This window comes from Ciona intestinalis, chromosome 4, assembly GCF_000224145.3.
Source record: "Ciona intestinalis chromosome 4, KH, whole genome shotgun sequence".
In the NCBI taxonomy this organism is placed as follows: domain Eukaryota; kingdom Metazoa; phylum Chordata; class Ascidiacea; order Phlebobranchia; family Cionidae; genus Ciona; species Ciona intestinalis.
Genome location: NC_020169.2, coordinates 4,856,241 through 4,884,120, shown reverse-complemented (window position 1 = coordinate 4,884,120; position 27,880 = coordinate 4,856,241). Strand labels below are relative to the sequence as shown.

At 34.5% G+C, this 27,880-nt stretch overlaps 3 protein-coding genes and 1 non-coding gene across 4 annotated transcripts; 3 read left to right on the top strand and 1 right to left on the bottom strand.

Annotated features, from left to right (window-relative positions):
• Positions 1-115: 115 nt before the first annotated feature.
• LOC100177753 lies at positions 116-4,794 on the bottom strand. Its single transcript, XR_182060.4, has 2 exons — positions 4,618-4,794; positions 116-698 (listed from the first exon to the last, which is right to left on the bottom strand). It is a non-coding gene; the product is annotated as an uncharacterized LOC100177753 (transcript).
• LOC100180105 (beta-1,3-glucan-binding protein-like) lies at positions 1,281-14,542 on the top strand. The gene is made up of 13 exons (XM_026834371.1): positions 1,281-1,379; positions 9,315-9,440; positions 9,499-9,600; positions 10,047-10,172; positions 10,756-10,920; positions 11,217-11,467; positions 11,854-12,011; positions 12,494-12,598; positions 12,895-12,953; positions 13,158-13,275; positions 13,783-13,990; positions 14,197-14,336; positions 14,419-14,542. Exons 2-13 carry the CDS (start codon positions 9,326-9,328, stop codon positions 14,498-14,500), a joined length of 1,629 nt encoding a protein of 542 aa, XP_026690172.1. The 5' UTR covers positions 1,281-1,379; positions 9,315-9,325; the 3' UTR covers positions 14,501-14,542.
• A 1,966-nt stretch (positions 14,543-16,508) lies between these two features.
• On the top strand, positions 16,509-21,403 carry LOC100182443 (protein unc-119 homolog B). The gene is made up of 5 exons (XM_002126570.3): positions 16,509-16,823; positions 17,521-17,631; positions 18,440-18,551; positions 19,293-19,465; positions 20,533-21,403. Exons 1-5 carry the CDS (start codon positions 16,643-16,645, stop codon positions 20,646-20,648), a joined length of 693 nt encoding a protein of 230 aa, XP_002126606.1. The 5' UTR covers positions 16,509-16,642; the 3' UTR covers positions 20,649-21,403.
• Positions 21,404-22,558: 1,155 nt separating this feature from the next.
• LOC100184813 (galectin-9) lies at positions 22,559-26,385 on the top strand. The gene is made up of 8 exons (XM_002126414.4): positions 22,559-22,678; positions 23,027-23,112; positions 23,368-23,569; positions 23,792-23,914; positions 24,276-24,308; positions 24,930-25,009; positions 25,434-25,602; positions 25,938-26,385. Exons 1-8 carry the CDS (start codon positions 22,652-22,654, stop codon positions 26,085-26,087), a joined length of 870 nt encoding a protein of 289 aa, XP_002126450.1. The 5' UTR covers positions 22,559-22,651; the 3' UTR covers positions 26,088-26,385.
• Positions 26,386-27,880: the final 1,495 nt, after the last annotated feature.

Genomic DNA, 27,880 nt, shown 5'->3' with positions numbered 1-27,880 from the left:
GTCATTTTGTGTTATTCTAGATTAGGCAGGCTACATAAGGGCATATAGTTTGTCTCGTTTTCTTTTCTTCGCTGTTGTGTTGGTAAATGACTACGCCACACAAACCACACGTTTATAGGGGCAATTTGTCTAAGCTTGTATTTGTTCAACGTACACGATAAAACACAATGTCGAGTGAGGGAAATTAACCATCATGGTACACTTAAAATAGCTGGCTGTAAAACACCGGTGATGAAATAAATGATCGATTATCCGGTGATCAAAATTTTAGGCGCTGTCGCCAATCGAGAAGGTACGTCCCGTCATATGGCGAACAACATGTTAAAAATTAGAAACTTACGTTATTAAAAGGGCGCGATAAATCAATGCTAGAATGAAAAGCAATGGCGTAACGAAACTCCAGTGCAAGTATAGTTAAAACTGCGTTAAAAAGCTACGGTGCAAGTTCTATATCTCTACAATAGACGCAAGTAAGTGATGCGTTGCAGAGAATTAACGAACGAAATTCCTGATCATGACAACCATGGCTGCTACAAGTGTAATCATCGGTGCTGACACGAATCCGGCGCCAGAGGTTGTGCTTTCGGGTGCTGGTTGTACAGTTGTGGAAGGTTGGTTAGTAGTGGCTGCTGCTGTTGTTGCAGCATCATCCGTTGTTGTATCTCCCGACTGTGACCTGACCACTTCGCCAAGGAATGCTGAAATAAAAGTTCAATTTAGAAAATATTTTGAGTATTGGGCAGTTGTGCTTACTGTCAAACTTAGTATAGACACTTGCACACAATGACAGAATTTTACAAAGCTACACTTTTATAAACATTGTACAAAGCTACACTTTTACAGTGTTATAAAATAATAACACTGTACGTTTCCTGAACACATTTTTCTAAGCAAGTTTGTCTTTCAAAGTGTGTTGTACTAAATCTTTAAATTTTAATTTTATATCATGGTATGTGCTGCTATATCGTAACGTAGCCAAATCTTTTGCCAATGTGCCCAGAAAATGTTTCGGAAACATATAAAGGATTTAAAACCCAGTTCTAAACTGTGCTGTATCGTCGGCAATTTTATGGCGTTGTGTTTGTGTAATACTTGTGTTCGGATTGCCCTTATGTGTCTGGTCTATACGGTTGCAAGGTCGTGCGTAACGCGATTGATTAGATACGACAATGCACCCGATACAGCATACACTATAAAATATTCATGTAATGCAGAAAGAAGTGGATTGCTCGGAGCACTAAATGCGCAATGAGGACAAATAGTGATGCAATGCTAGTAATATCTGAGAAGAAACGTTCGTGTCAAACGATCAGAGGTCAAAATCGACTTTTGTGGAATTCGTTGCCATGGAGAATTAAGCACCCTGTTGGTCTATGAGAGTGGGTAAATATATTCGCGTTGTTTTCTTACACTTATATACGTGCAGTAGAGGTTAGCAATATTATGGTGTACGTTTTTTGCAAACAAAATGATGCCACTTCAATTCGTCATGCCCAGACACGCTGTAGATAAGATTAAACCTATGTCGCGTTTGGCAATGTCGAGCCTATACCAGGTCACTGTAGAAAGAATAATGTCCAGTACTTCAAAACACTCCAGACCTGTCGATGGCATGCGATAAACGCCCGCCACTTATCGCATGGACGAATGACAGACGTGGCGTTTCAATATTTGAAAACTTGCTAAAGTGAGCAAAACGTTAAGTAGTAAATATTGTCCTGAAACACTTCCTAGCAACACCTAGCAACGCGTGACGTATGATGGAATAATTTCGCCATAAAAATCGCATCGTAAATGACCAGACGTGGCGCCAAATACGTGGATGGCCATAACAGCGATATATACCGTCGTAATTCGAAAATAAATCTTTTTGTTCGGATATTCCCATACCTCTATCTATATCTAATAAACTCCACCGAGCTACTGTCCTTGTTTTACGACCGTTGCTAAATTGAGGAGCAAATAAAATCGACCGAGTGGTCAGCGCTTCCGACCGTTTTAGCATGTCAAGCATAAATCAACATCTCAAATATAAAACTTGGATATTACGTTTGTACCTCAAGCGCAGCTTGTTTTCGGTAAAATTATAATCCTTTAATTTACGACTAACCTCATAAATTAGGCATTGTCAATACTCAAGTTTAAGCTCTAGGGCGTCTAGGCTATGTATAGTAAGTCAATTAGCATTTGTTATAAATGCGTCAATTGTAACTGTGAATGCGTTAATCTTAAAGATCAAAGAAAATACGGAGCATTTCCTCGCATGTTAACACGATGTCTATACAAACACGATCATGTATTTACCAACTGCTATTTCGACGATTGTAAATTCCCCGTTCGCCGTATAAAATTCAATTACCTCAGCAAAAGGAGAATCGTTAATTGTTATAGAGGCCGCCCATTACGCCACGTAGCTAAAAATACAATGACGTCATCAAATTCGTGATTAGATTTTCGTTCGTTGAAACGAGTAGAAAAACAGCGGTCACTCAGGAGTGGACATTTCGCAGCCGTTCGTATTTATAACGGGCCATTGAAACAACATTCTACGCTTTATTCTCTGATTTAATGTAGAAGAAAAGAAAAAGAATCTAAATTTCTGTTTGAATGGTTTAGTTTTAGCATCTCGTCAAAACAATTAATTTAATTTTCCGAATTTCAACATTATTAATATAGTATAGCGGGAGGAGATGGGACCCCTTTAGCACACAATATTTAAATATCCTGACCGTGATTTAACAGTTAACAATGGCCTATGGGAGTCTTGCGGATACTGTTCCATCTCCGCCATCCTCATTATATAAAATATTTTGTTAAAGATTTATTTTTGGTGTAACGGTTTTATCATTTTGTTATAAACAGAGTTTCGTTAGTTCATTTAAACCTTCCTTCAAAGTTGAAAAAAAACTCTTAAAAAATTCTTTAAAAATGTTTTTTTTTGTGTGTTAAAAACAAAACAGGTCACTTAAGCCAGTACCTAACAATTATAAACCTATGTCTACACGCACAGATGTGTATCAAGAGTATAATAACGGGTGCTGAGTATATAATAACGTTCCCGCAATACAAAATCAATAGAAAATTCATGTTTGCAACGCAACCAGACAACAGCGTCGTAATGTTTTTCAGGCTTCCCTCTATTTGTTGAAGGACGAGTGTTTTAACGTTGCGCTGTTAACTCCTTATTTTTCTCATTAACTCTTACTCATAGTGACTTGCGTTGCCATGGGGTGTGTGACGTCGCTCGCAAAACATGGCATATATTTTACAAAACGTCGCAATCGAATCTTTTTATAAACCCCCGGTAAACATAAGTAAGTCGTTTGGTTTTATGAGTTATAATACTACGTAATATGAACTTTTTGTTCCGTCGGACTTTTTGAACCTCTAGCGGTTTTCCGACAATTTCAGTCGTTTTTTGACCAGTTTTATGCAGCCGTAACCAGATTACGTCAATAAGAACTGTTGTTGGCAGATGACGTAATACAGCCTTAAATCCTGAGGCGATATTATGTACCACCGCTGTTGTAAATGGTACGGTGCAGTTTTTTCAACCGAGATTTTGCGGATGCCACGGACAAGCAAAACCGCCAGAGAGAAAACGTAATTTAATCTAGTATGGTAATTGACAGACACATTAGCGATAAAATAAGCGTTTCTCTTCTGTGTCATTTCATTAACCAGTGGTACATATGCTGATAACACTTTTGTGTCGTCAAGTTATTTGCGGGAAAACGCCCTTTGTTTTATGTGGTGTAAGCAAACAGTAAGACGTTGCGTAAGAATATACATGCACATAATTCAGAAATATGAACGGCTTACAGATTACGTATCGTGCTTAGCGTTAACGGATAGTCATGGCTAAAATGCCTGGGGCGAAATGCAGCGGAAAATGCGAGTTCCGTGCATGTCGATTGCACGCGCATACAATTTTTTGATTATGAAGAGTGGCCAGTATGTGCTGAATAATTAATATCACATCATATTTAATCGGGCCGACGTCCTATGTGTGTAAACGGCCCACAGTTTTGTTTGTAGAAGCCAACGCTCGAACCAGAAACCTGGAATCCTTGAAGAAGCGTAAAAACACAAGACAGTTTATCGCTTCTTCCATCGATCCGTTTGCCATGATAAGTTTGCTTGACTTGCGCCATGTGTTTTGACATAATATGGCGAAATGTTATGTTTATCTGTTGGGTTAATTTTATAACTTTCTTTCTGGCTATATTAAACGCACACAAAATGTAAAATACTTTGCGTAACTAAATGCGTTGCCATTACAAAGTAATAACTTGCACTTTAAAGTCATGTCTATTCATTAGTTGAATGCTTTCTGACAAACGCGTTTTCTAATTTCCGAATCTTACCAGCGCTTATATTACGACCACTTGTGCCTAATAACATTTTATTATCTTTGGATTGGCAATAATTATAGCGAGCCTTTCTTACGTATAGAAATTCATATAGGATGTCTGCTTACACAGAAATTAATATCAAATTTTTAACGAAAAACAAAACTTTACACAAAAAGTATATATTTCGAAATTTGTAAAATTTAAAATTTGGGTTTATTTTGAGGCACCACAGTCTTAACTATGCATATACATTTGTACTCACCGATCAAAAACAATACGAACAAGGTAAAAAACTTCGCTGATTTTCCGGAAAACATCTTTTCGTTCGTTTACTTTTTATTTTAATTTCAACTTAATTTTTTTTTTATTTCGAAAATTCTCAGATTTTAAATCGAAGCTCCTTTGGTTTTCGTTGCTGCGTATTCGTTGATGGAACTAAACTGACAGGTTCGCTATTCGTCGTCAGTGGGAACGCCCAACTGCTCCTTTTTCTCAGGTTGTAATAACCGCCCACGCGGTGTCGCTGATGGTTGCGCAATCGAGACCGCCTTTTTTTCAAAAGTGCGCACTCCGCAAAAAGTTGACCGTAGTATATATGATAGAAACGTCGTTTATGGTTCGTATTGCAGTTATAAATTGGTACACCATACTTTAAATTCAATATTAGGGAAATATTAATTGCCTACTTTTTATAAGCCTATCAACAAACAGCTTTTTAATATTTTACTAGAGTTAATATTTTGGTTTTTTAAGAACAGTTTTTTTGATTTTTTTTGGGCGGGGGGTTATTTATTTTAAATTACAAAAAGTGTTTAAAATATAATTTGGTTCGCGGTATAAAATTAGGTCGCAAAGCAAAGAACGTTTATAGTTTAAATGGCTTGTTCCTTGAGGCTAATATGCTAAATTTTTGGCCTGTATACAAAACAAGCACCAGACCGTATTTCACTTCATGTATCCCATGACGATATGCGACCATGTGACAAAGAACTTAGGAAGAAATGGCACATTACGATAACCAGCAGTATGTTGTTGCGTAATCTGAAGGTATATGTTACTTAGTAACTTGTCGGCAAAATCCCCGTCTTGGAGATGATGCTCTGCATTCTTGGAACAAAATTAACTTACATAAACCGGAGGTGCCCGCCCACAGTTTAAACACCACAACTGACGTTTCGTAATTCAAACACACCAAGAATGCCTCAATTGTTTTAATAAATTGTCTGCGCCCAATGATGATCGCCCGAAATCGCCTCTGGCTGTTCTAACTCCGCGGCGCTGTACTTCGTTTCGAGTATTTTTTTAGGAAATTTACAAGTTCCGAGGTCATATGACGGTACTTCGTTTTGAGTAACTTTTTAGGAAATTTACAAGTTGCAAGTTAAAATGACGATACTTCGTTTCGAATATTTTTTTGGGAAATTTACAAGTTCCGAGGTCATATGACGAACTGGTTTATCGCATGGCGCCCTCTATATGTTATAGAGAGGGCGCCATGGATTATCGTAATATCTTCGAAAATATTTTTCGCAACGTGTGTTTACTTGTTTATGAGTGCCCGTTTAGCACGCCAGTGAAATATGCCGTTATTTTGGCTGAAAATCAAGACAATAAGCTATAGCCTACTAGCAAATAACTGGTATTGCAAAGTAGTCTTTACTGGCAAAACTTGATACAGATATGTCGCTGTATAAATTTCAAATTATTTCTGTGTGCGAAAATTTCGTTTTATTGAATCACAAACCGATTATCTGACGAAATGAATCCGTTATATGATATATCAATCGTATATATGGCCCGGTAACTTAATTTGTTAAGGCTGTTTCCCACAGGTAAACATTAATCAAAATGATCAGAATGTTGCATGTTTTTTTGGGAAAATGAAATCTATATGTTTAATACTCTATTCCTTAAACGTTTTGGTATAAAAACCAATACCTTCTTCAGTGTTGTCGGAAGTTAAAGATATTTTTTAAAAGAGTTTTAATTAAATCCACAGCCAGCTTAGGAGAAATCTTTATCATAGGCTGCTGTTGTCCGTATTACACAATCATGCTTATGTATGTACCTTTGAACTGCTTATTCAAACACGTCTTGTGACTCAGTGTGCGAATTAAAACAGGCGGTATAAACAAATATAGCAATAAAGATGGAATGAGACGTTTTATGTTGACGTAAGTAAACAGTTCACGTCTTTATGCAGCAAATACGATGATGACTTTCGGGGTGTTGGGTTAATGAAGTGAAACACACTTAAGAATAACAGTTTGCTGTTTTCGTTGTTTGACATGACACTTAAACACCTCGGAAGCATCCAGTATACAATCCGTGTTATAACGAAATTTGTTGCTATACGCCCTGCGAGGATACAAGCTCATTATTTACCTATTCACGCTTTTTATATAGCAGTCTTATATTGCATACGTAATATATATAACTGATACTTAATCGCATTTCGTATGCATTAAAAGCTACGGTGGCCCATAGCGGCCACGTCTGAAACACATTTAAAAAAACGAAACACATTAAAAAAGTGAAACACATTAAAAAATCGAAACACATTTAAAAAGCGAAATACATTAAAAAAGCGAAACACTTTTTAAAAAGCGAAACACATTAAAAAAGTGAAACACAATAAAAAAACGAAACACATAAAAAAGCGAAACACATTTAAAAAGCGAAACACATTTAAAAAGCGAAACACATTTAAAAAGTGAAACACATTAAAAAAGCGAAACACATTAAAAAAGCGAAACACATTTAAAAAGCGAAACACATTTAAAAAGCGAAACACATTTAAAAAGTGAAACACATTAAAAAAGCGAAACACATTAAAAAGGCGAAACACATTTAAAAAACGAAACACATTAAAAAAGCGAAACACATTTAAAAAGTGAAACACATTAAAAAACCGAAACACATTAAAAAAGCGAAACACATTTAAAAAGCGAAACACATTAAAAAAGCGAAACACATTAAAAAAGCGAAACACATTTAAAAAGTGAAACACAAAAAAAAAGCGAAACACATTAAAAAGGCGAAACACATTTAAAAAACGAAACACATTAAAAAAGCGAAACACATTTAAAAAGCGAAACACATTAAAAAACCGAAACACATTAAAAAAGCGAAACACATTTAAAAAGCGAAACACATTAAAAAAGTGAAACACATTAAAAAAGTGAAACACATTTAAAAAGCGAAACACATTCAAAATACACGAGGTACCTCTCAAAACACGATAATGTTATTCAATTATGACGTTTCGCTTTTTTAATGTGTTTCACTTTTTAAATGTGTTTCACTTTTTTAATGTGTTTCGGTTTTTTAATGTGTTTCGCTTTTTTAATGTGTTTTACTTTTTAAATGTGTTTCACTTTTTTAATGGGTTTCGTTTATTTAATGTGTTTTGCGTTTTTAATGTGTTTCGCTTTTTAAATGTGTTTCGCGTTTTTAATGTGTTTCGCTTTTTTAATGTGTTTCACTTTTTAAATGTGTTTCACTTTTTTAATGTGTTTCGGCTTTTTAATATGTTTCACTTTTTAAATATGTTTCGCTTTTTCAATGTGTTTCGCTTTTTAAATGTGTTTCGCTTTTTTAATGTATTTCGTTTTTTAAATGTGCTTCACGTTTTAAATGTGTTTCGCTTTTTAAATGTGTTTCGTTTTTTTTCATTGTGTTTCGCTTTTTTAATGTGTTTTAATTATTTGATATGCTGTGTTTCACTTTTTTGTTGTGTTTTGCATTTTTAAATGTGTTTTAGACGTGGCCGCTATGGGCCACCGTAAAAAGCTGTATGAAAACACAGCTTCCGAGTATATTGTAAATACTGCATGCGTAATTTAATTAACCACCACGTATACATGAGACATAATGTTTATTGGTGGTCTCACTGTTCATATTCATTTCATTTTACACACAGAATGCTATTGCTTTTGTTAACGCATTAATTAGCTATTTTGAGAAGTATGTGTTTCGTTAAGGTATAAAATATAGTAGGGTATAGGGGAAGGTGGGACACTTTTAGCATCTAATAACTAAATATCCTGCTGGTCGTATTTTAAACAATTAACATCGGTCTACGGGAGTCGTGAGGATACGGTTTTATAATTTTTCGAATGATCTTTGTTTGCTACCAAATGTAAAGAGAAAATAAAATGAAAAAATGTCCCATCTTCCCCACCCTACTATACAAGAAAGCAGTCGAGAAATAGTTTAGTTTGATTTCTGGGTTACGGTTTTATATTTTCTGCTTCGACAAATATTTATATATTACCAGCACTTCAAGATGGAAATTTAAAATACTTAAATTTATTAGGCAGTTTTAAGTTCCATTTAAAATAAAGGGTAAACTATTATTAGATTTCTTTGTGTACCATTAAGATACATTGTATATATGTAAACATCTTAATTCGTTCTTTACAAAGTATGTAAAAGTACACAATTTTAGCAAAAGAAAAAGTATGTACTGTAAGAAATACAAAGGATACACGCTGTTGTAGTTGAACTACTAAATGAATCTTTGGCGCCACCTTGCAAGTGGAATTATTCTAATCCTAACTATGAATGGGCCAACGGCGACCTGTGTACTAGCAGTTTCTCGGTATATTGTTTCTACCAAGACAACCAATAGATTAATTATTAGAAGCTAAAATTGCAAGTCATTATGAATTCGACAAAGTTCACGTATAACATACGTAAGCAGTGACAGATGGTTTATTCCCACGCTATTTGTGACGTTTACCTAGTCTATATAACAGTATACGCTGCAGAGGAAAACACATGCTGAAAAGTAGTTGCAGAGGAAGACACATGCTGAAAAGTAGTTTCGTGGTAACTTATTCGCCTGTGTTATGGTGTGGTTGGGCAACTAATCTGGCCTAAACGGGCTAGCGTAGTGTGCTGGTAAACCTCATCATATATAGTAGATTAATCAAACCTTTCCTTTTATATCTGCAGGCGAATCAACCATGTTTGCTTCGTTAGTTTTCGTGTTGTCCCTTGCAGCATGCAGCCATGCATATTCGGTCCAGCAGCCGATCATATCGCTGATGGAACCAACCGGGTTGATGTTTATGTACCCAGGTGAGAATTTAAGATCTTTTACAAAACATGTATTTAACCTTTCATCTTTTCACTACAGACGATGGCAACATCAACTTAGTGTCATACCATTACAGTATCAACACGCCACTGCCCGATGTACAAGCTGGAACTTATAACCAAGATGTATCAGAATCAACAAGTTAGTGTAATTTCTCATATTCTTAACTGTATCCATTAAACTTAGAGCATTATTTAGTGTATCATGGCTTATATCCAATGAAGGCCATGAGTGTATGCAAAAATAAAGTTTTTTTTACAAAGTTTGACATACTCTTAAAAAATAACTTTTAAAAGTATTAATAATGGAAGAAAATACGTGAATATTTCGTTACTTAAAACGATACATGATTAATACACTTGCAGTCTATCTTCATTAACTCCGTGGGTTTATGCTTTAAAGTAGAAAAGATGGTTTTAAAATCGAACATTATTTCAATTCATTCCAAAAACCTGTCAAATACAAAGTTCTCTAATGAAACTGTATCGCACCAAAATTATACGGTATATCTGCTACATGAACGATACAAATATATCGCTTAGAAGAAAATTAGACTAACGTGTATAAATAAATGTGTTAATATACAGACGGTTACTTCACCTTGCAAAACTTCAACGTTGCTGTTGTACCTGGAGATGAAGTTAATTACTGGGTGAATGTTATTACTTCAACTGGTGGTTATTTGCTCACAGATCAAACATGGGTAGCACAAGGTTGGTCTGAAACTACAACAATATGTTTTAATTGCAAAACAAAAAGCTTTTAAACTCGCTTATTTGTCAAGATGTTAAAGCAGTGGCGTATATAGAGTGGGGGAAGACGGGACACCTTTAGCACATAATATATCCAGACCCTGTTTTAAGTTAAATGATATTAAATATCCTGGTTTTAAGCATTTAAGAACGGTTTATGGGAGTCGTGAGGATATGGTTTTATAATTTTTGAAGGTTCTTTGTTTACTACCAAACGGGATGGGAAAATAGAATGAAACGGTGTCCCATCTTCTCCCATCCTACTGTATATATATAGCCAATCAAAATATGACCCCTGGCTTCGCTTATACGTTTGTTGACTTTATTGACCCTTAGAAGAAATAAATCCAAATTTTAAGTAAATGCCATTCCTGAGCTAAATTTACAATTACAAATTTTTCATGATAAAACCTACCGTTTTCGAGTTATTGTTACTGACTTCATTCTCCTTCAGTAAACCACTCGCTTTTCGTTTACTTGCACCCAATAAACTAACTTATTCATTTATGAAATTTGACTTCAGTTTCCTTTTAAACTTACACAGGACCAACGACAACAACGCCAGCAAAGACCAACCCCCCAACACAACCCCCAACCCAACCTCCTACCAATTCCCCAACAAATCCACCAATCGTATCAACCACTGAGCCACCAGCAACTGCACCACCAGCGACCGGCCCACCAGGAGTTACCACAACAACCGCATCAAGTATGAACAAACTACAGTAACTTATTTATCCTCGCGTGGCGGGACAAGGATAGAGTACTTATATTACGGGTGTTCTGTTTTTATACACCTCGTGCCAGCTAACAAGTTACTACGTATGTTACTTTGGGTCGCAAAGAAACGTTTTTTATTGAAATTGTTTCAATGTACTTTGTTTACTATCAAATTGGACAAGAAAATCGAATGAAAAGATTCCAGCTTGCCCAAACTTAATATATAAACTTAATTCCTCCCACTCTTAAGACTTTTAAACATTATTTTTAAAATCTTCAACTAAGGTGGAGGCAGCGGTGGTACCGGCGGGGGAGGTCCAGCTTATGTTTGTTCATCCTATCCATGCGACTCACAGTGTGACATGAGTGTTGCCCCTTGCAATGGTCTTATATTCGAAGAAACCTGGGATCAGTTTGACTTGAACAGATGGCAACATGAAATTACTATGTCTGGTGGGGGAAACTGGGAGTTTGAGTATTATACCAACAATCGTACCAACAGCTACGTGCGTGATAACACACTCTTCATTAAACCGGTAAGTCGCCCACATTATAGTAGCATACCACGAGGTGTGTGAAACAGAACACCCATGTTATAAACAGAGCACCCAACTATCGTTTTCCAGCCACGCGAGGATAAAGCAAGTTACGTTCATTCATTTATTCATTCAAGCGGAAACAATCCCAAATAACAACCTAAGTACGTTTAATTTTGACACCATATAAGCGGTCTAAAATGAAAGTTTATACACGCCTGCAAACGAAAAAAGGCACGCGTAAACCATAGACTTAGAGGACCCTACCATCAGTGAACGGGTTTAAACACATATGGGATAACGTATACTCTCTCTGTATTATTTTCACCATAAGCTACTTTGTATTAGTATAAGTTTTATACTGACTAGTTACAAATGCACTGCAGACTTTAACCGCCGATCACTACGGAGAAGAGTTTCTTTCAACTGGGACTCTTGATCTTTGGGGAGGAAGTCCAGCAGATTTGTGTACAATGAACGCCTTCTGGGGATGTCAGCGTACCGGTTCAGGAAGCAACTATATTAATCCAATTCAATCAGCTCGGTAAGTTGCTATGAATGAATAAATGTAATTTGTTTGACATCGCGTGGCGGGGCAACAACGGTCGTTATAACAGAGGTGTTCTGTTTCATGCACCTCGTGTCAGCTTATGAGTTACACTGTATGTGACTTTGTGGGTGATCTTTTTTATAGAAGATCTTATAGGTGATCACTGGGTCATGGATGAAGCTCTTCGGCTTATATGCAGCGATACAGGTGTTGCGTGCCTTTATAGTCCTATAACAAATTAAATTTTGCACTTGTGTATTTAATGTTCGTTACCTGCTTACCGATAAGAATAATTCGTTGGGTTTTCTTTTCCCTACGTTTTAACAAGTTCAAGGCATGAAATATTAGTCCAAAAAGACAACCGAATTTGTTAATAAAATTGGAATATTTCAGGATTATACCCAATAACCGATACTTTAACAGTATGTATGCTCATAGTAAAAATAGCATTAAAATCTGCTTTTTACCGTTTACAGCCTTAGAACGGTTAACTCATTCTCTTTCAAATATGGACGAGTGGAAATTGAAGCGAAAATGCCAACCGGAGACTGGATTTGGCCGGCAATGTGGTTGCTACCAAAGTAAGAATATATGTATAGTAGGGTGGTGTAAGATGGGACACTTTTCAGTTCATTTTCTCTTCTATTTGAGAGTAAACAAAAAACATTTAAAGAATTATAAAAACCTTATTCCCACGACTCCCATATAAGACCGTTGTTACTTGTTTAAAACACGATCAGGATATTTGGATAATATGTGCTAAAGGTGTCTTCCCCCACTATACTAATAATGTTTAATGTTCGCTGTCGAATACTCAAGCGCAAAGTTATTTCGTTTGGGCTTGCCGTGGAGGTTTTATAATCGTGTCTTTATTTAGAACGAATTCTTACGGATCTTGGCCTGCTTCTGGCGAAATAGACATCTGCGAATCACGAGGTAAATATGAGGTGTTGTGTGTCTTCCATTTACACTCTTTACACTAGATTATATAAGTTTTAACATAAAAACACATACTTTTTTATCACCACGGTTGCAATAACTAAGATCACATTAATTAACAGAAAAATAACAATCGTTATTAAATTAAGAATATGAGTATCAGTTGAAATGATGTTGTTATCCCCAAAACTTTGATTTTAGGCAACACTGACTTGAAGGACGACCAAGGTGTTTCGCATGGTAACGATGCTATGGGATCAACTTTGCACTGGGGACCTTACTGGCCGGTTAACGCGTATGAGAAAACCACAAAAGAAACGTAAGTACGACAGTAGAATTTTTGGTTAGTACTCATATTTATTGTTAGTTATTTTTTGTGTTTTTTTGTGGGCCCAAGAAAAGTAAATTTTTGTGTGGGCTCAAGAAAAAGTAAAAATTATGGATATAAAACTCCAGGAAAATTAGAGATTAAAAGTGTGATTATTTAACCTGAATTTAACTTTGTTTTCTCGTCTCATTTGGTGGTAAACAAAGAACATTCAAAGAATTATAAAACTATATCCTTACGACTTCCATAGACCGTAATTATTTAGAATACAACCAGGATACTTGGATATTATGTGGTAAAGGTGTTCCATCTACCCCCACACTACTATACATTTATACCCGCGTGGCAGTGCAACGACAATCGTTTGAAACCAATGTTCTGTTTCATAGCCTACACCTCGTGCCCACTTAGACCAGTACAGATTAACTTTGCTAGTGATATCCTTAACGAATAAAACTATACACTATAATATTCTTACCTTTATTTAAATCTGAACAGACATGGAACTTTCGCTTCTGAGTTCCACAGCTACGTCATGGATTGGGACGAGAATAAAATCAAGTTTACGATTGACGGTGAAGAACTGATGACAGTGGATCCCGGTGCGAGTGGATTCTGGGAATTCGGTGAATTTGATACAGTAGCTCCAGGATCTGACAACCCATGGAAAGATACTAAAAACAAGATGACACCATTCGATCAAGAAGTGGGTTACTGTAATGTCTGATATATATTATACCAACTATCTTAAGAGTGAGTTGCTTCCTTAAGCAATAAGCGGCCCAAAATAGTGATTGTTTCGATTGTATTTTGTGCGGCGTTTGCATCAGTGTAAATATATAATTTATTTAGTAAATGCTTATGTACCGTGAATGTGTTAATACTATACCAACTTAATTGCTCTTATTGCAGTTCTACCTAATTCTAAACGTGGCTGTCGGAGGCACGAACGGTTTCTTCCCAGACACGTGGACAAATGGTAAAGGTGCAAAACCGTGGAACAACAACTCCCCAACAGCCTTTAAAGATTTCTGGATGGGCAAAAACAGTTGGTATGTTTACAATTTTCCTAGAAGTCATTTGGCAATCTTGTTTTTTTTTTCACGTTTTAAACTAATTATAACTGCATTACAGGTACCCAACTTGGCAACCAGATGTAAACAACGGTGAAAATGCAGCGATGCAAGTTAAAACCATTCGTGTATGGGCAAAATAACTTGTCGAATAAATGTGATCAATAAAATACAAATGCTATAAACGTGTTTTTATTTCTTAGTCTTGTGAGTTTAGAATTAGGTGCTGTAACTTTTGGTATCAGTCAGTGGAGCTTTCAGGGACCATCGATAGGTTTAAACTAGACCATTAATGGACGACACTTACGGTGAAGTGTTCTAACAATACATCGAATTAGCTGTGGGCAAAATATTTTCGTCTTATGTGTTCTTGACTTTTATATTATTTGTTGTTGCTGTTTGGTAAAGTGTATGCAAATAAAATGGTTCGTGCTATGACCTGGTTTGGGAAGTAGAAACCTAGCCACAGTGTTTGTCTTTTGTCTGCACTTTAATTTTCTTATCAGTTAAATTGCGTAATTAATAATTTGTTATTTGAGAACGGTTAGTAATAACGTATCAGCAAATCAAGCATCCGATGTTTTATCTTTTGTATAATATAAATTTAGCATGATAAACTAACATTATACCTAGTATTTAGTCTATTTAGGCATGTGTATGTAGATTGTTTAGTTTTAAATATTATTTAATTTCGAATTGCTGGTTAATCCTATTTATAGATTCTAGTCAAACAGGTTAAGCTGGTATTTAGCAATTCCAAGGTTTGTATTGTTTACGGCTAATAAACGAAAATTGTGTAGAAGGTCATATATATATGAATACCTAATTTAGAATTGCTTATGGGCCTAAATCTATCATGTCAACTTTTTATTCACTCATAACCTTGGTAATTAATCATTATGTTGTTGTAGATATTATATTGTTGTCCCATAACTAAACCAATATATTTAAATCTGCACAAAACTTTTTTTGTGCAAAATAGTTCTATAAACCAAAATTTAAAATCAGACTTTAACACCATACATTATAATGAGTTGAAGTGGCATTATAGAAAACATTCAAACGTAGAGATAAATGTCTCTAAATCAATATTATAAGAAATGAGTAATATATAAGTAATAGGAAACAAGTATGTCATTTTTTTACTATATACAGGTTTTTTGTTTTAACTCTTTTTTCAAAAGTACAAATAATTGGAGTATTTGCACTCTTGACTGAAATATTTGTACTTTCGTGTGTTTTGAATCTCGCTCGTTTGAGAGTGTAAATATTTCAGTAATATTTCTGTTGCCAAGATAAAATTTAAAGTAGTGCTCACGCTGGCAACTTATAACATGTGAAAAGACCTGCAGTATTGGCTTTTGTATGTTTGTGAGTTAAGATGGATTGTATTTTTGCTTGTTGTGTAGTTGGGATTTTTATGCTTATGTTTTCTGTGGGTTTAAGTGATTGTAATATTTAAAATTATATAATATTATATTAATAGGTAAGGATTTAAAAATCAAAAAGTAACAAGTGTTTTGCCCTGTTTTAATATTGATAAATATTAAATAGCGTTGTATTATTAACAATATAATCAAGTTTAACAGGGTTTAGGGTTTCTCCTTCTTTTATTGAGTAGGCAAACCAATAAACCAGATATATAGATTGCGTGTACATGCAGTGTCATCTTGTATTTATTGATTTTTTGTGTAGAACGGCAGCAACCATATCCATAGTGCATGACTGACTGCTTTATTTTATGACTGTAGTGATGCTGTCAATATTTATCTGAATTATGGGTATGTAATGTTTAATTGAACATCTGTTCGATTTACTGTGTTTGCCGCTCTAAAATTAGCTGTCATTGATTGATTGAATGTTTAACGCTGTTGGTACTTAATCTCATTTTTAACTAAAATATATATACTGTTAAAGTAATTATACCGAAGTATATATATTTAACAAACAATATCAAAAATTGCTTAGTAAGTGTTGCCTTTCTAAGATATGTATTTTTTAGACTTGATTAAAAGAAATAGCATTGTTTATTGGCGCAAACGGTTTTGTTTTGTAATCAAGCAGTAATTTTGTGGTGTTACAATAATGTGTTAAATTTTTCCAAAAGTAAGCTGTCTAATATTTTATTAAAAAAATATTAGACAGCTTAAAATAAACTTTGTGCAACTACTGCAAATAGTTTGAAAAAAATGGTTTCTCAAACAAAAGCCTAATAAAACCAACAATGTACACAGGTACAACTAGTTCTTGTTTTGTAAAACTTAATTTCAAACAAGTGTTAACATATGGCAAGCTCCCCAAAAACTATGAATGGATCTCCCAACCCAAAGAAGAAAGGTCCAAGCTTCCTTAGCAGGAAGACGAGGAAGAGCAAGGATGTTAAGGACATGATCACCGAGGCTGAGCTGTTAAAGAGAGGAAGTATCACACCAGAAGATACTTTGAGATTGACGTGTTCAACCGACAGTAAGTCTGGTGTATTTAGAAAATTGCATCTTTAGTAGATTTAAATTTGGTATGTTTTTTTTATTTCATTATGGAAGAAAGAATATCAGTTCAAAAATGGCTTTACTTGTGAAAAAAATATTATTTGTCCAACTGAAATATATGTATATATATTAGTGAATTTAATATTAAAAAGGTCCCTTTTCGGGGTAAATAACATGCATATCTAAACAAATGTTCAGCCCAACTATCTATTTCTCCAGTAGCAATGATTTAGGATTTGATCGATGTGACATTACGGGTAGATTTTATTACCAAATATTTGACAAGTTGTTAAAATGAAGTAGAGCAGACTGGAATGTTCTAATGGTATAAAAAGCAGTGAAGGTTTCTGGACAGTGAACGAGACAATTTTTCTTTGTTCTAATTGTTTCTAAGTTGTTGCTTTCCAGTTATGTTTTGTTGCCTAGCAACTGTGTTGCTGTTTGTTCAATGAGTTATAAAGCAGACTTTTGTTAATGAATTATTAATGCACTTGCCTTGAGATTGCTTCCAGGTTTTGAATTTTTTAAATTAGTTACTGTGTCGCTTATAAATATATGCATGGCTCACACATTTGCAGTAATGTTCTTATAACCACAAATTGTTGTTACCCCATTTAGTCACCACAAAGGAACTGCAGGTGTTTCTCCCCGCACTAAATATATTGCTTGTACAGATTACTTATGCGAGGTTGACGACAACATTTATGGCATCGACTTTACTCGGTTCAAAATCCGAGACCTGGAGAGTGATACTGTGTTGTTTGAAATATCTAAACCCTCTAAAGGTATATGAGTATTATTATATGTAAACTTTGTTAGCTGTTCACGTTTGAGCCATTTATTTAACAATATAAATTGTAATGTACTTGTTTTTTGACTTTATACAGATTGTTTATTTTAGGTTTTTGATTTCTCATTATGCACCAAAGCCCAAAATCTTATTTCTACCCTTTTTTATAAAGTTAAAATGACATGAAAATGAAATTCATAACCTGAATTTGCAGTACACTCAAAAAAGCATCTTTTCTGTTTGAACTAACTATTACAAATACGATTGGCAAATATTGTATTTGTTCTGCAAATTAAATTGCTCGTTTTAAAAAAGTCAGTTTCAGTTTTGTGACATTTGTTCTAATAGCCACTGCTGTTACGAGCATTAATTATTAATTATAAGTGATGTGTCAAGTGTTGTATATGGCTCCCATCAACACAGTTAATTATCCACCAGTTCAAGTTCCTTCTGTTAATTGAAAGTCAACGTTTAAACTAAAAAAAATGGTGTAATACTACCTGTCTTAGTGTCTTGCAATGGTTTTGACATATAACCTTTAAAATGAAATAATAAAGCATCGATAAACCATAAAAATAAACTGTTTTTTACCCCTGAACAAATTTATTCAAAGTTGTAAAAAATCTTTTCTGAAATATTAAAAGGTAGCAATATATTCAGGTCAATTTAAGCCACATTTAACATGAGTGTCAGCCCTTCTTTTTTATTATTGCAACTTGTATTTTTAATTGAATTTCAAACAGTGTGCTTACATTACAAACATGCTTTTAAATATTAAGTTTGTTTTTATTGTTTTCTTACAGAAGAGATGCCGGACCTACCAGGCAGTGTTGACGTGACCGACCCAAATGCTGGACGCTTCGTTCGTTATCAGTTTACCCCTCAGTTTCTTAACTTGAAAACTATTGGAGCCACGTAAGTTATACATAGTTGTGACATTTTATTATTTTTTTTTGCAAAATCTGGAGTGACTTTAATACAGTTCCACTCATTGTTGTTATACATATGGAACCTCATTGATTATTGTGGTAAATGATGTATATTTAGGATCAGCGTGTTTGTAACACTTCGGCAGCACGGTTGAAACTGTTTTAAATTCAAACTATTGTTTTAAACATATGATGTTGTCACTGTTAGCCAAAAGCTTGGTTGACAAATTGACAATGTCAATCCCTAAGCATTTAATTATTCAGTTTAGATATGCTTTGTTATTTCACCCTTTGCCCAATATTCAGTTCTTATTAATACTTTATACTACAATGGCAATCTACCAGTGATTTTATATCTGAGACTGTGTGTTTATCTTTTTCATTATTTATTAATCAGATATCATATTGCATTTGAACCAACTTATCTAATCCCATGTATGGAACAATTGAATAAACTCTCTAGGTGTAACTTTATGATACACTAGTTCAATTTTACTTTACTTCTGAAACAGACTGTAGTAGTTACCGAGTTCTGAAAAAAAGGCGTACTAAATTTAAGCTTTGCGATAATTACTGGAATTAGCATCAGTAAATATCTATGCGGGTAAGGTATCAAATCATAAAGTGGCAAGATGACACACAGCATGAAACACCTGAAACTTATGCCAGAGTTCGCCCATTACCCTTAAAACGTAAATTTATTAAACTTAACTAATTATTTTTTCAGGGTTGAGTTTGTGGTTGGAGACACACCAGTTCAAAGTTTCCGAATGATTGAACGTCATTACTTCCGCAGTCAACTGCTTAAAAGTTTCGATTTTGACTTTGGGTTCTGCATTCCTAACAGCAAGAACACATGTGAACATATCTATGAGTTTCCCAAGCTATCCCAAGACACAAGTAAGATGGATTGAAATATTATAAGATAAAGTAGGAGAGAATCTTATTCAAATTGAGAAATGGTGGTGCATTGTTCAGCGCTAATTTGGAAACATTATAAATTATACATACGTGAAGTCCCTCATAAAATTATTCTTGCGGTAAAGTAATGGTTTATATTATATATATACATTTATACCTTAATTTTATATACACAAAAAGATATAGCTTATATACACAACAAATAAAAATATGTTTTTTCTTATTTTAACAAACTGAATGACTTAGTATATTTTGGCACTCCTTGCAAGATGTGAGAAACAGCTTATGTCAATATTTGCTTTCCAGCTTTCATTCTTTTAAAACTTTTTACGCGTGTCTGACCGTTTGTCAAGTCACTCTACTAACAAACAGAGTTTATATTTAAAAAGTCCGATGATATAAGCGTTTTTTTTAAACAATACTTTACTAGTAAAAAATGTGGTTACCGTTGTAAAATGTAGAATACGCTATTTTAATGTAATATGCTCTGTGTGTTTGTATAATCACCTAACAGCGGGGTAAATGTTTTGAGTGTAAAACTGCATTGCTAAACATAACCTGCTGAGGCAAAACCAAGGTAGCTAATGTCACTCTTAAAAGTGTCTTTTTTATAATTTTGCATGCTGTTGGACATAGACACATTTTTAAAATGTTTAAGCAAACTCATAAATGTGACATAGGCTACCGTGGTTTTACCTCAACGGGCGTCAGTTATTATCATGCCACCCCTTTTCCAAATGTTTGTGTGGTCCTAGGAACAAAACATTTATGCAAGACAGGGCTTTATTTAATGTTTCCTTATATCTGTATTGCTTGTAAGGTACCCGTTGTGAATAATATTTATTGTATTTGCCTGAATCATTTTTTTTAACTTGTAAGTATTATCTGCATGTTTGTTTGTAATGTGTATTGATACCTGACATTTTGTTAATGTTTCCTCTATTAGAGTTATTTTATCTTAGTTCTTGTTAAAGGAGGCAATCACATTATATAACAATTTAAACCCGTTCTTGACGAACATTTTAACACAATGTTTTTATTTTCAGTGCAAAAAATGATCAATTCACCATTTGAGACCAAATCTGACAGCTTCTACTTTGTAAACAACAAACTAGTGATGCACAATAAAGCAGACTACGCTTACAACGCAGGATTGGAATAACAAAATTGAATCAAATCACTCACAGTGGTGCTAATTTACTTTACCAGACTTTGTTTTCTATTTCTGCATTACAAGTATTATTTTCCACCATGCTTACAGCTCTTACTCTCTCTTTTACAATCTCATTGCGCACTGTGTATCAAAAGTCTGCCCAAAACATACTTTTTTTGGTAGCCCAAAGCACAAGTTTAGCCCCTGCAGAACCCTGAACAAGACCCTTGTGAATCCCTAATTTTTTCTGACATTTTGCAACCGAAATTGTACATATTCCCATATGCACTTAACGACTACAGACATTGCGATAGAGCATCCACGGTACCCAAAACAGCCTCACGCTTGTTGCTTAAAATTCAGACATTTTTTCTATTTTTGGTTTCAAAGGAATATAGATAGCGATCCGAATCTATTCGCAATAACATTTCAAGTTCCGTTTGTACAAAATTGACCAAGTAATTGCTTTTGCATTGGCACATACGGTGCCGTATCGTAATCCGCATACGAATATCGATTTGCTTGTACGCTCGCAAAACAATTGCTTTCACTCGCAGCGTTGCTATCGGACACCCGTTTCTATAGCAACCAAATGCACATGACGTAACGTCGTTAATCCGAAAATGTGACAATAGTTTTTCTGGTTGGTTCATTTAAATAATCGCAAATATAAATGCGCGCATTTGACCAACCCGTATTTCTTGTGCTTATTTGCGTATTTGTATCTGTGTGGATTTGGCGGAAAATAAATATCCTATGTTTCATCAATGTCTGATCGATGGAATGATCTTCTTCGTTGGTTTTAACATAAAACCGGGGTACTTTTGATTTAATAATGCATAGGCAAATATGTCATTTCGTCTTCAGATTAACCTTATTTTACAATGCGGGGTATTTTCTCTCCACTCACTTTGGGTGATTTAAACACGGATCAAAGCTTCATCATTTTAAATTATTTAAAAATTCGCCCACAAATAATTAACATGTGTGGTAACTTATAAGACACGAAAGAGTGTATAAAACCAGAGGGGAAATTGCTCAACATTCCAGATTTAATATGTATGTTTGGTTGACATGTAATTGCAACCTACGCAAAACGCGTGGGACGTGCAGATTTTGCCTTCGGCGTTTCGTTACTTCGAAATTGTAAAACCCCCGATGCCATGTTATCTATACATGTTGAGAGGAAATGTCGGGTTATAAAAGTCAGCGCATCGTTAAATAAATCGTACTTTGATATGAGGAACTTAGCGAGCGAAGAGAATCTTGTGCATGTTTATAGTCGTGCATATTATAATGTGTGAGCGCATAAGGAAACGCTTAGTAAAATAAAACAAAGGATATATACAGAAGCTGATCTGAGTCATCTGAGACACACGCTTAGTAACATAAAACAAAGGATATATACAGGATCTGATCTGAGTCATTTTTGTCTGCAACACAGGATTTTAAAAGCAAATAATCATAACACATACAAAGGCAATACTTCCATTAATCTTATATTCCCAAGGCACTACGTGACAAGGCCGCGTGAGTTGGTTTGCAGTGTTGTTGCTTTTAAACAGCTGTGTCGAATGCCCCTAGCAAGGACGAAGCACGTCTTAATTTATTTTACACGTCGGCGCTTTTACATGTACTTATCTGAAGCAGGCAACTTGATCTATTCTACATTGAGATTTGTACAGGGAGTATGTTTAGAAAGTCAGATCAGCACATATCGTTTTAGAATCTGTTGCAAACCGTACGCAGGCCTATTAGGTTAGTGGTAGGAAATGGTCTGCCACGCCCTGCCTCACTGGATTCGCATTTGTTTACTTTGTTTAATTTTGCACCAGTTTATACGCACGATTTTATGTATAAACAAACTGGTTGAAAGATAAAAGAAAACTAGCACAGTAGGTAGAAGCGAATTAAATTGACAATCCTGTAGTTCTTTTAGGTTTATTAAATATTTCTTTTTCTAGGTTTAGTGTAAGATTACTACGTTTAGTAAGTTACATTATTGTCAAGTAATGTCTCAACCAGCCATCGAAAACCCGGTAAGTTATTCAATGTGAATATAGTAGGGTGGGAAAGATGGGACACCCTTTCATTCTATTTTCTCGTTCCATTTGGTAGCAAAAAAAAAGATTAGCCTATACAAAGATTCATAAAACCGTATCCTCACGACTAAAATAGAACTTCGTTAATTGTTAAAACACGAACAGGATATTTGAATATTATGTGCTAAAAATGACCCATCTTTCCCCATAGACTATATTATAGCTGGGTGGGGAAGATGAGACACTTTGTCAGATAAGACTTTTTCAATTTTTTTTACTCTAAAATATGTTATTATGCCTCATTGCTAATTCAAACACGTCTGTCTCATCAAATCATGTATGCAGGTAATCCCATTTACTGAACATATCAATGGAGTTTTTCGTGGACGAACTTTCGTCATCTCCGGTACAATCTTACCAAATGCTACCAGGTATTAAGTTTTAACATTATACGAATTGTTTGCAGCATTTTCATACCGACGTTGGTTCATACTATTCTATCAGTGTAGTCTATCAATGTTAAAATGTGTGCAAACTTTACAGGACAAGTGTGTACACTAACACCCCCTATATTTGCGTGCAAATAATAATAGGCTATACAAGTGTACTGTTTGCTTTCGCAGCATAGGAGGCATTTTCCTTCTGGCTTAAGATTTTATACAAAAATGTTATCTTTAATTTCACAGATTTTCTGTCAACCTAATGTACGGAGTTGACAATATCGGTTTCCATTGTAACCCGAGAATTAATGAAGGCAACATAGTCGTGTGTAACAACAGGGTGGATGGTGAATGGCATACTGAGGAGAAAACACCGCCAGGAAAGTTTCCATTTAAAGTCGGTGGAGATTTTACAATGATGATACTTTGTACAGAAAGAAAAATAAAGGTATAGATTTTGCATATTGTAACACTTTCTGTTATAGTGAACTCCTCGCAAATAGGCAAGTAATTACGTCTTTAAACGTGGTTAACCTGCTTCATAACAAGGTACGGGTTCGAGGACCGTTGCTTCCACCATTTTGGGCGTGTGTGCTTTTGGGCAAGACATTTAACGATGCCAAACAATAAGTTACATTCACTTATTCAAAACTGACATTAACATTTTCAGGTTTTCGTCAACCAAAAGCACTTGCTCGGTTTCAAACACAGAGTTGAACTTTACAAGATTTCCAGAATTAATGTCGAGGGAGATATGTCTGTGAAAACTCTTTCATTTGGCATGCTAGGCAGTGTAAGCATATTTAGAACAAATGCTTTCTATTCTTTATATATATAGCTTTTTCGTTAACTTGTTTAACGAGTGGCGGGCAACGACAATCAATACAACACGAGTTGTTTTTACAAATCTATTGCCGGCTTACGAGTTATTATCACGTACGTATCATTGTGGGTTATTATTTTTTGAACCAGTAAGCTTCTGTGGGTAAGTGGGCCGCTTACCACTACTATATCACATTTTAAACGAGACACTCTTTAGTTGAAATGCATAGTTGCTCAAGTTTCATGGTGTGGCATGGTGTAAAACCTCAACTATGTGGATTAGAACAGAAGAATTGGCGTATGTTAAGTTCTAATTTATTTATATTTTTCAGTACCCCGACACTGGACTTGAGATACCAAAGCCAGTAAGTAGTCTACAACTTGATCCAATACCTTGATAGTTAGCACAATCCTAAAGTTATAGTCGGGTAGGGAAATGGGACACCTCTTCTTTATATTTTCTTGTCCCATTTTTTAAACAAAGAAAGAATTATAAAAACCGCATTCGCAGGACTTCTTTAGACCGTTGTTAATTGTTAAAAACACAATCAGAATATTCAGATGTAATGAGCTAAAAATGACCCGTCTTCCCCAACCCTATACTATGTCAAGACTTTCTCTCTCTATATATATAGTAGGATGGGGGAAGATGGGACACCTTTTCATTCTATTTTCTCGTACATTTTGGTAGTAAACAAAAAACATTCAAAGAGTTATAAAACCTTGTCCTCGCGACTTTCATAGACCGCTGTTAATTGTTTAAAACACGATCAGGATGTTTGGATATTTTGTGCTAAAGGTGTCCCATTTTTCCCCACCCCACTATATACCAACATTTTCATTGAAAACAAATCTTTAAAGTGAACTAAACGACGTTAAAAATATATTTCTTTATTAATTCGACCCCAACTTTTCAGTTAATCACCAAATAGCAAGGAAAACGTATTATTTAACCCCAAATAGTTGTAAATGTTTTGAATTTTCAGGCTGTTGATACCTTGGTGGCAGTACCGTATCCTAATATTAAGTTTCATGACGTTACTTTTATTGGAAGACCCCGAGGAACGTAAGTTCTTGGTTTTCATTAAAACAAATTTCGTTCAAGCGGTCATAGCCTAATCTAATGAATGTAAGTCTTATCCTCGCGTGGGAGGGTAACGACTGTCGTAATAAACCCGGGTGTTATGTTTTATACCGCTCGTGCCAGGTTAAGAGGTAGAAGGTATGTTACTTGTGGCCAATTATGGTATGGGGACTTTTTCAACATGACAATTGCTTATTATTCTGTTATATTTTTTATAATTGGTTTAAACGTTCAATAAAAATGCTACCACTATGCCCATTTATATGATTAGTCTAAACATCAGCAAGTATTCGACCCCTTTTTTTATATAAAGAGATACTTCGCGCCTAGCAGTTCAGAAATCGTGTTATAACATTTAGCCTATGGCATCCTGGTTTATCATTTAATTTGTATCCTTATATTACAGGTTTTCGATTAACTTTCTTGGCAAAGACAGCAACAATATAGTGTTTCACGTTAACCCTCGTTTCGACGAAAAACAAATCGTTAGAAACTCGTTACTGGACAACCAGTGGGGTAACGAAGATCGAACACTAAACATGGATTTCCCGTTTACCCCAAATACTCCTTTTATGGTAAGATATTGGGTTTGGGGCGTACGTTCTTACTTGTCGAAACAGTAGGAACGCAATTAACGGTTATAAGTACTCTGATTTTTTTGACCATTTTATTCTATATGGTTGAGGTCGCGCGGAAAGAGCTCCGGGTTTACATCAGATTTAACTCCTTGTCGCAATAGCAAAGGCAAAAAAAAAACAGATGAAAGTTATAATCTTTTTCTTGCTCTTTGCAAGAGGACAAATTTCAAACGCCATTTTTGTAGATGTACGCGTTTGTAAAAGCAGCCGTGTAATAAGTTAACAAATGATTCATAACTTATAGAAATCATAATCACACTTTAAATACACAGGTGGTGGTAAAAGTTGACAAGAAAGGGTTTACTCTTATGTTGAATGGCTTCCACTTGTTTAACTTCGCTCACCGTTTCAAACCTCTGCGTAACATCCGATCCGTGGATTTTAGGGGTGACGTCAATATGCATAAGATCATATTCAACTAGATACAACAAACTGAACATTCACTTATATACGGTGTGCCTTATATACTACACATAGCTTTGGTACAATGGGGTGTTATATACCTATCTTATAAACAAGATACTTCACATTGTTACATGCCACACTAACAACTTTATAACCATGTATACTCATCTTAACATCAAACAAATCATCAAAACAATGAATGTTAAAACATCGTCATGGCGTGTAGCTTTCCATTAAGCATAGATAAGCAGGGTACTGTGTTGGGTGTGTATATTATGAAATTGAATTAATAAACCATACTGGAACATCATGTTACACAGTCTGAGATTACTTTACTTTGGTTTACATGAATGAATTGTTATACCATAGTTTAATAAAGAAGTTGTATTATTAAACTAATGGTTATACATATAGGCTACAAGTTGTTTACAAAAATAACTCGCATTCGATTATATTGTTTAAAGTTAAGGTCAAAGTCCATAATTGCAAACGTGTCTGTTTTTGTTGTGATGGTTATCCTTCAGGTTTGTATTGTAGACGTTGGAAGCAAGTTATTGCTATACAAGCATTCCCGACTCGCAAGTTTCTGCCTTTTTCTTGCTGCGCTGTTATGTTTTGTTTTTACCTTCATAAACAGTTGAGTAAGTTAGAAAGTGGTATTTAATTATAGCAGAACGATAAACGAAAAATTACTACAAACAGTACAGTAATATTTATTTGTTATATAGCGTCTAATATAGATTTAAAAATCCGAGAAATTGCTTTATATGAATACAATATGAGTAGGCAGTTATCGAAAACCCGGTAAGTGACTGCTTTAAGTAAAATTTTCTGAGGTACATGAGTCCATGAAATTTTTCCTATTTTTCTGCTGCATACGAGTCCATGAAATTTTTTATATTTTTTCTGCTGTATATGAGTCCATGAAATTTTTCATATTTTTTTATGTATATGAGTTCATGAAATTTTCTTATATTTTTTCTGATGTATATGGGTTCATAAACTTTTTCATATTTTTTCTGATGTATATGAGTCCATGAAATTTTTCACATTTTTTCTCATGTATATGAGTCCATAAAATTTTTCATATTTTTTCTGATGTATATGAGTCCATGAAATTTTTCATATTTTTTTCTGATGTATATGAGTCCATGAAATTTTTCATATTTTTTTCTGATGTATATGAGTTCATGAAATTTTTCATATTTTTTTCTGATGTATATGAGTTCATGAAATTTTTCATATTTTTTTTATGTACATGAGTCTATGAAATTTTTCATATTTTTTCTGATGTATATGAGTTCATGAAATTTTTCATATTTTTTTCTGATGTATATGAGTTCATGAAATTTTTCATATTTTTTCTGATGTATATGAGTCCATAAAATTTTTCTTATTTTTTTATGTATATGAGTTCATGAAATTTTTTATATTTTTTCTGCTGTATATGGGTCCATGAAATTTTTCATATATTTTCTAATGTATATAAGTCCATGAAATTTTTCATATTTTTTCTGTTGTTTATGGGTTTATGAAATTTTTCACACCATTTCTGGTGTATACCTGTAGATGAAATTTTTTAGATTTTTCTGATGTATATGAATCCATGAAATTTTTCATATTTTTTCTGATGTATATGAGTCCATGAAATTTTTCATATTTTTTCTGATGTATATGAGTCCATTAAATTTTCTTATTTTTTTTATGTATATGAGTCCATGAGATTTTTCATATTTTTTCTGATGTATATGAGTCCATAAAATTTTTCATATTTTTTCTGATGTATATGGGTCCATTAAATTTTTCTTAC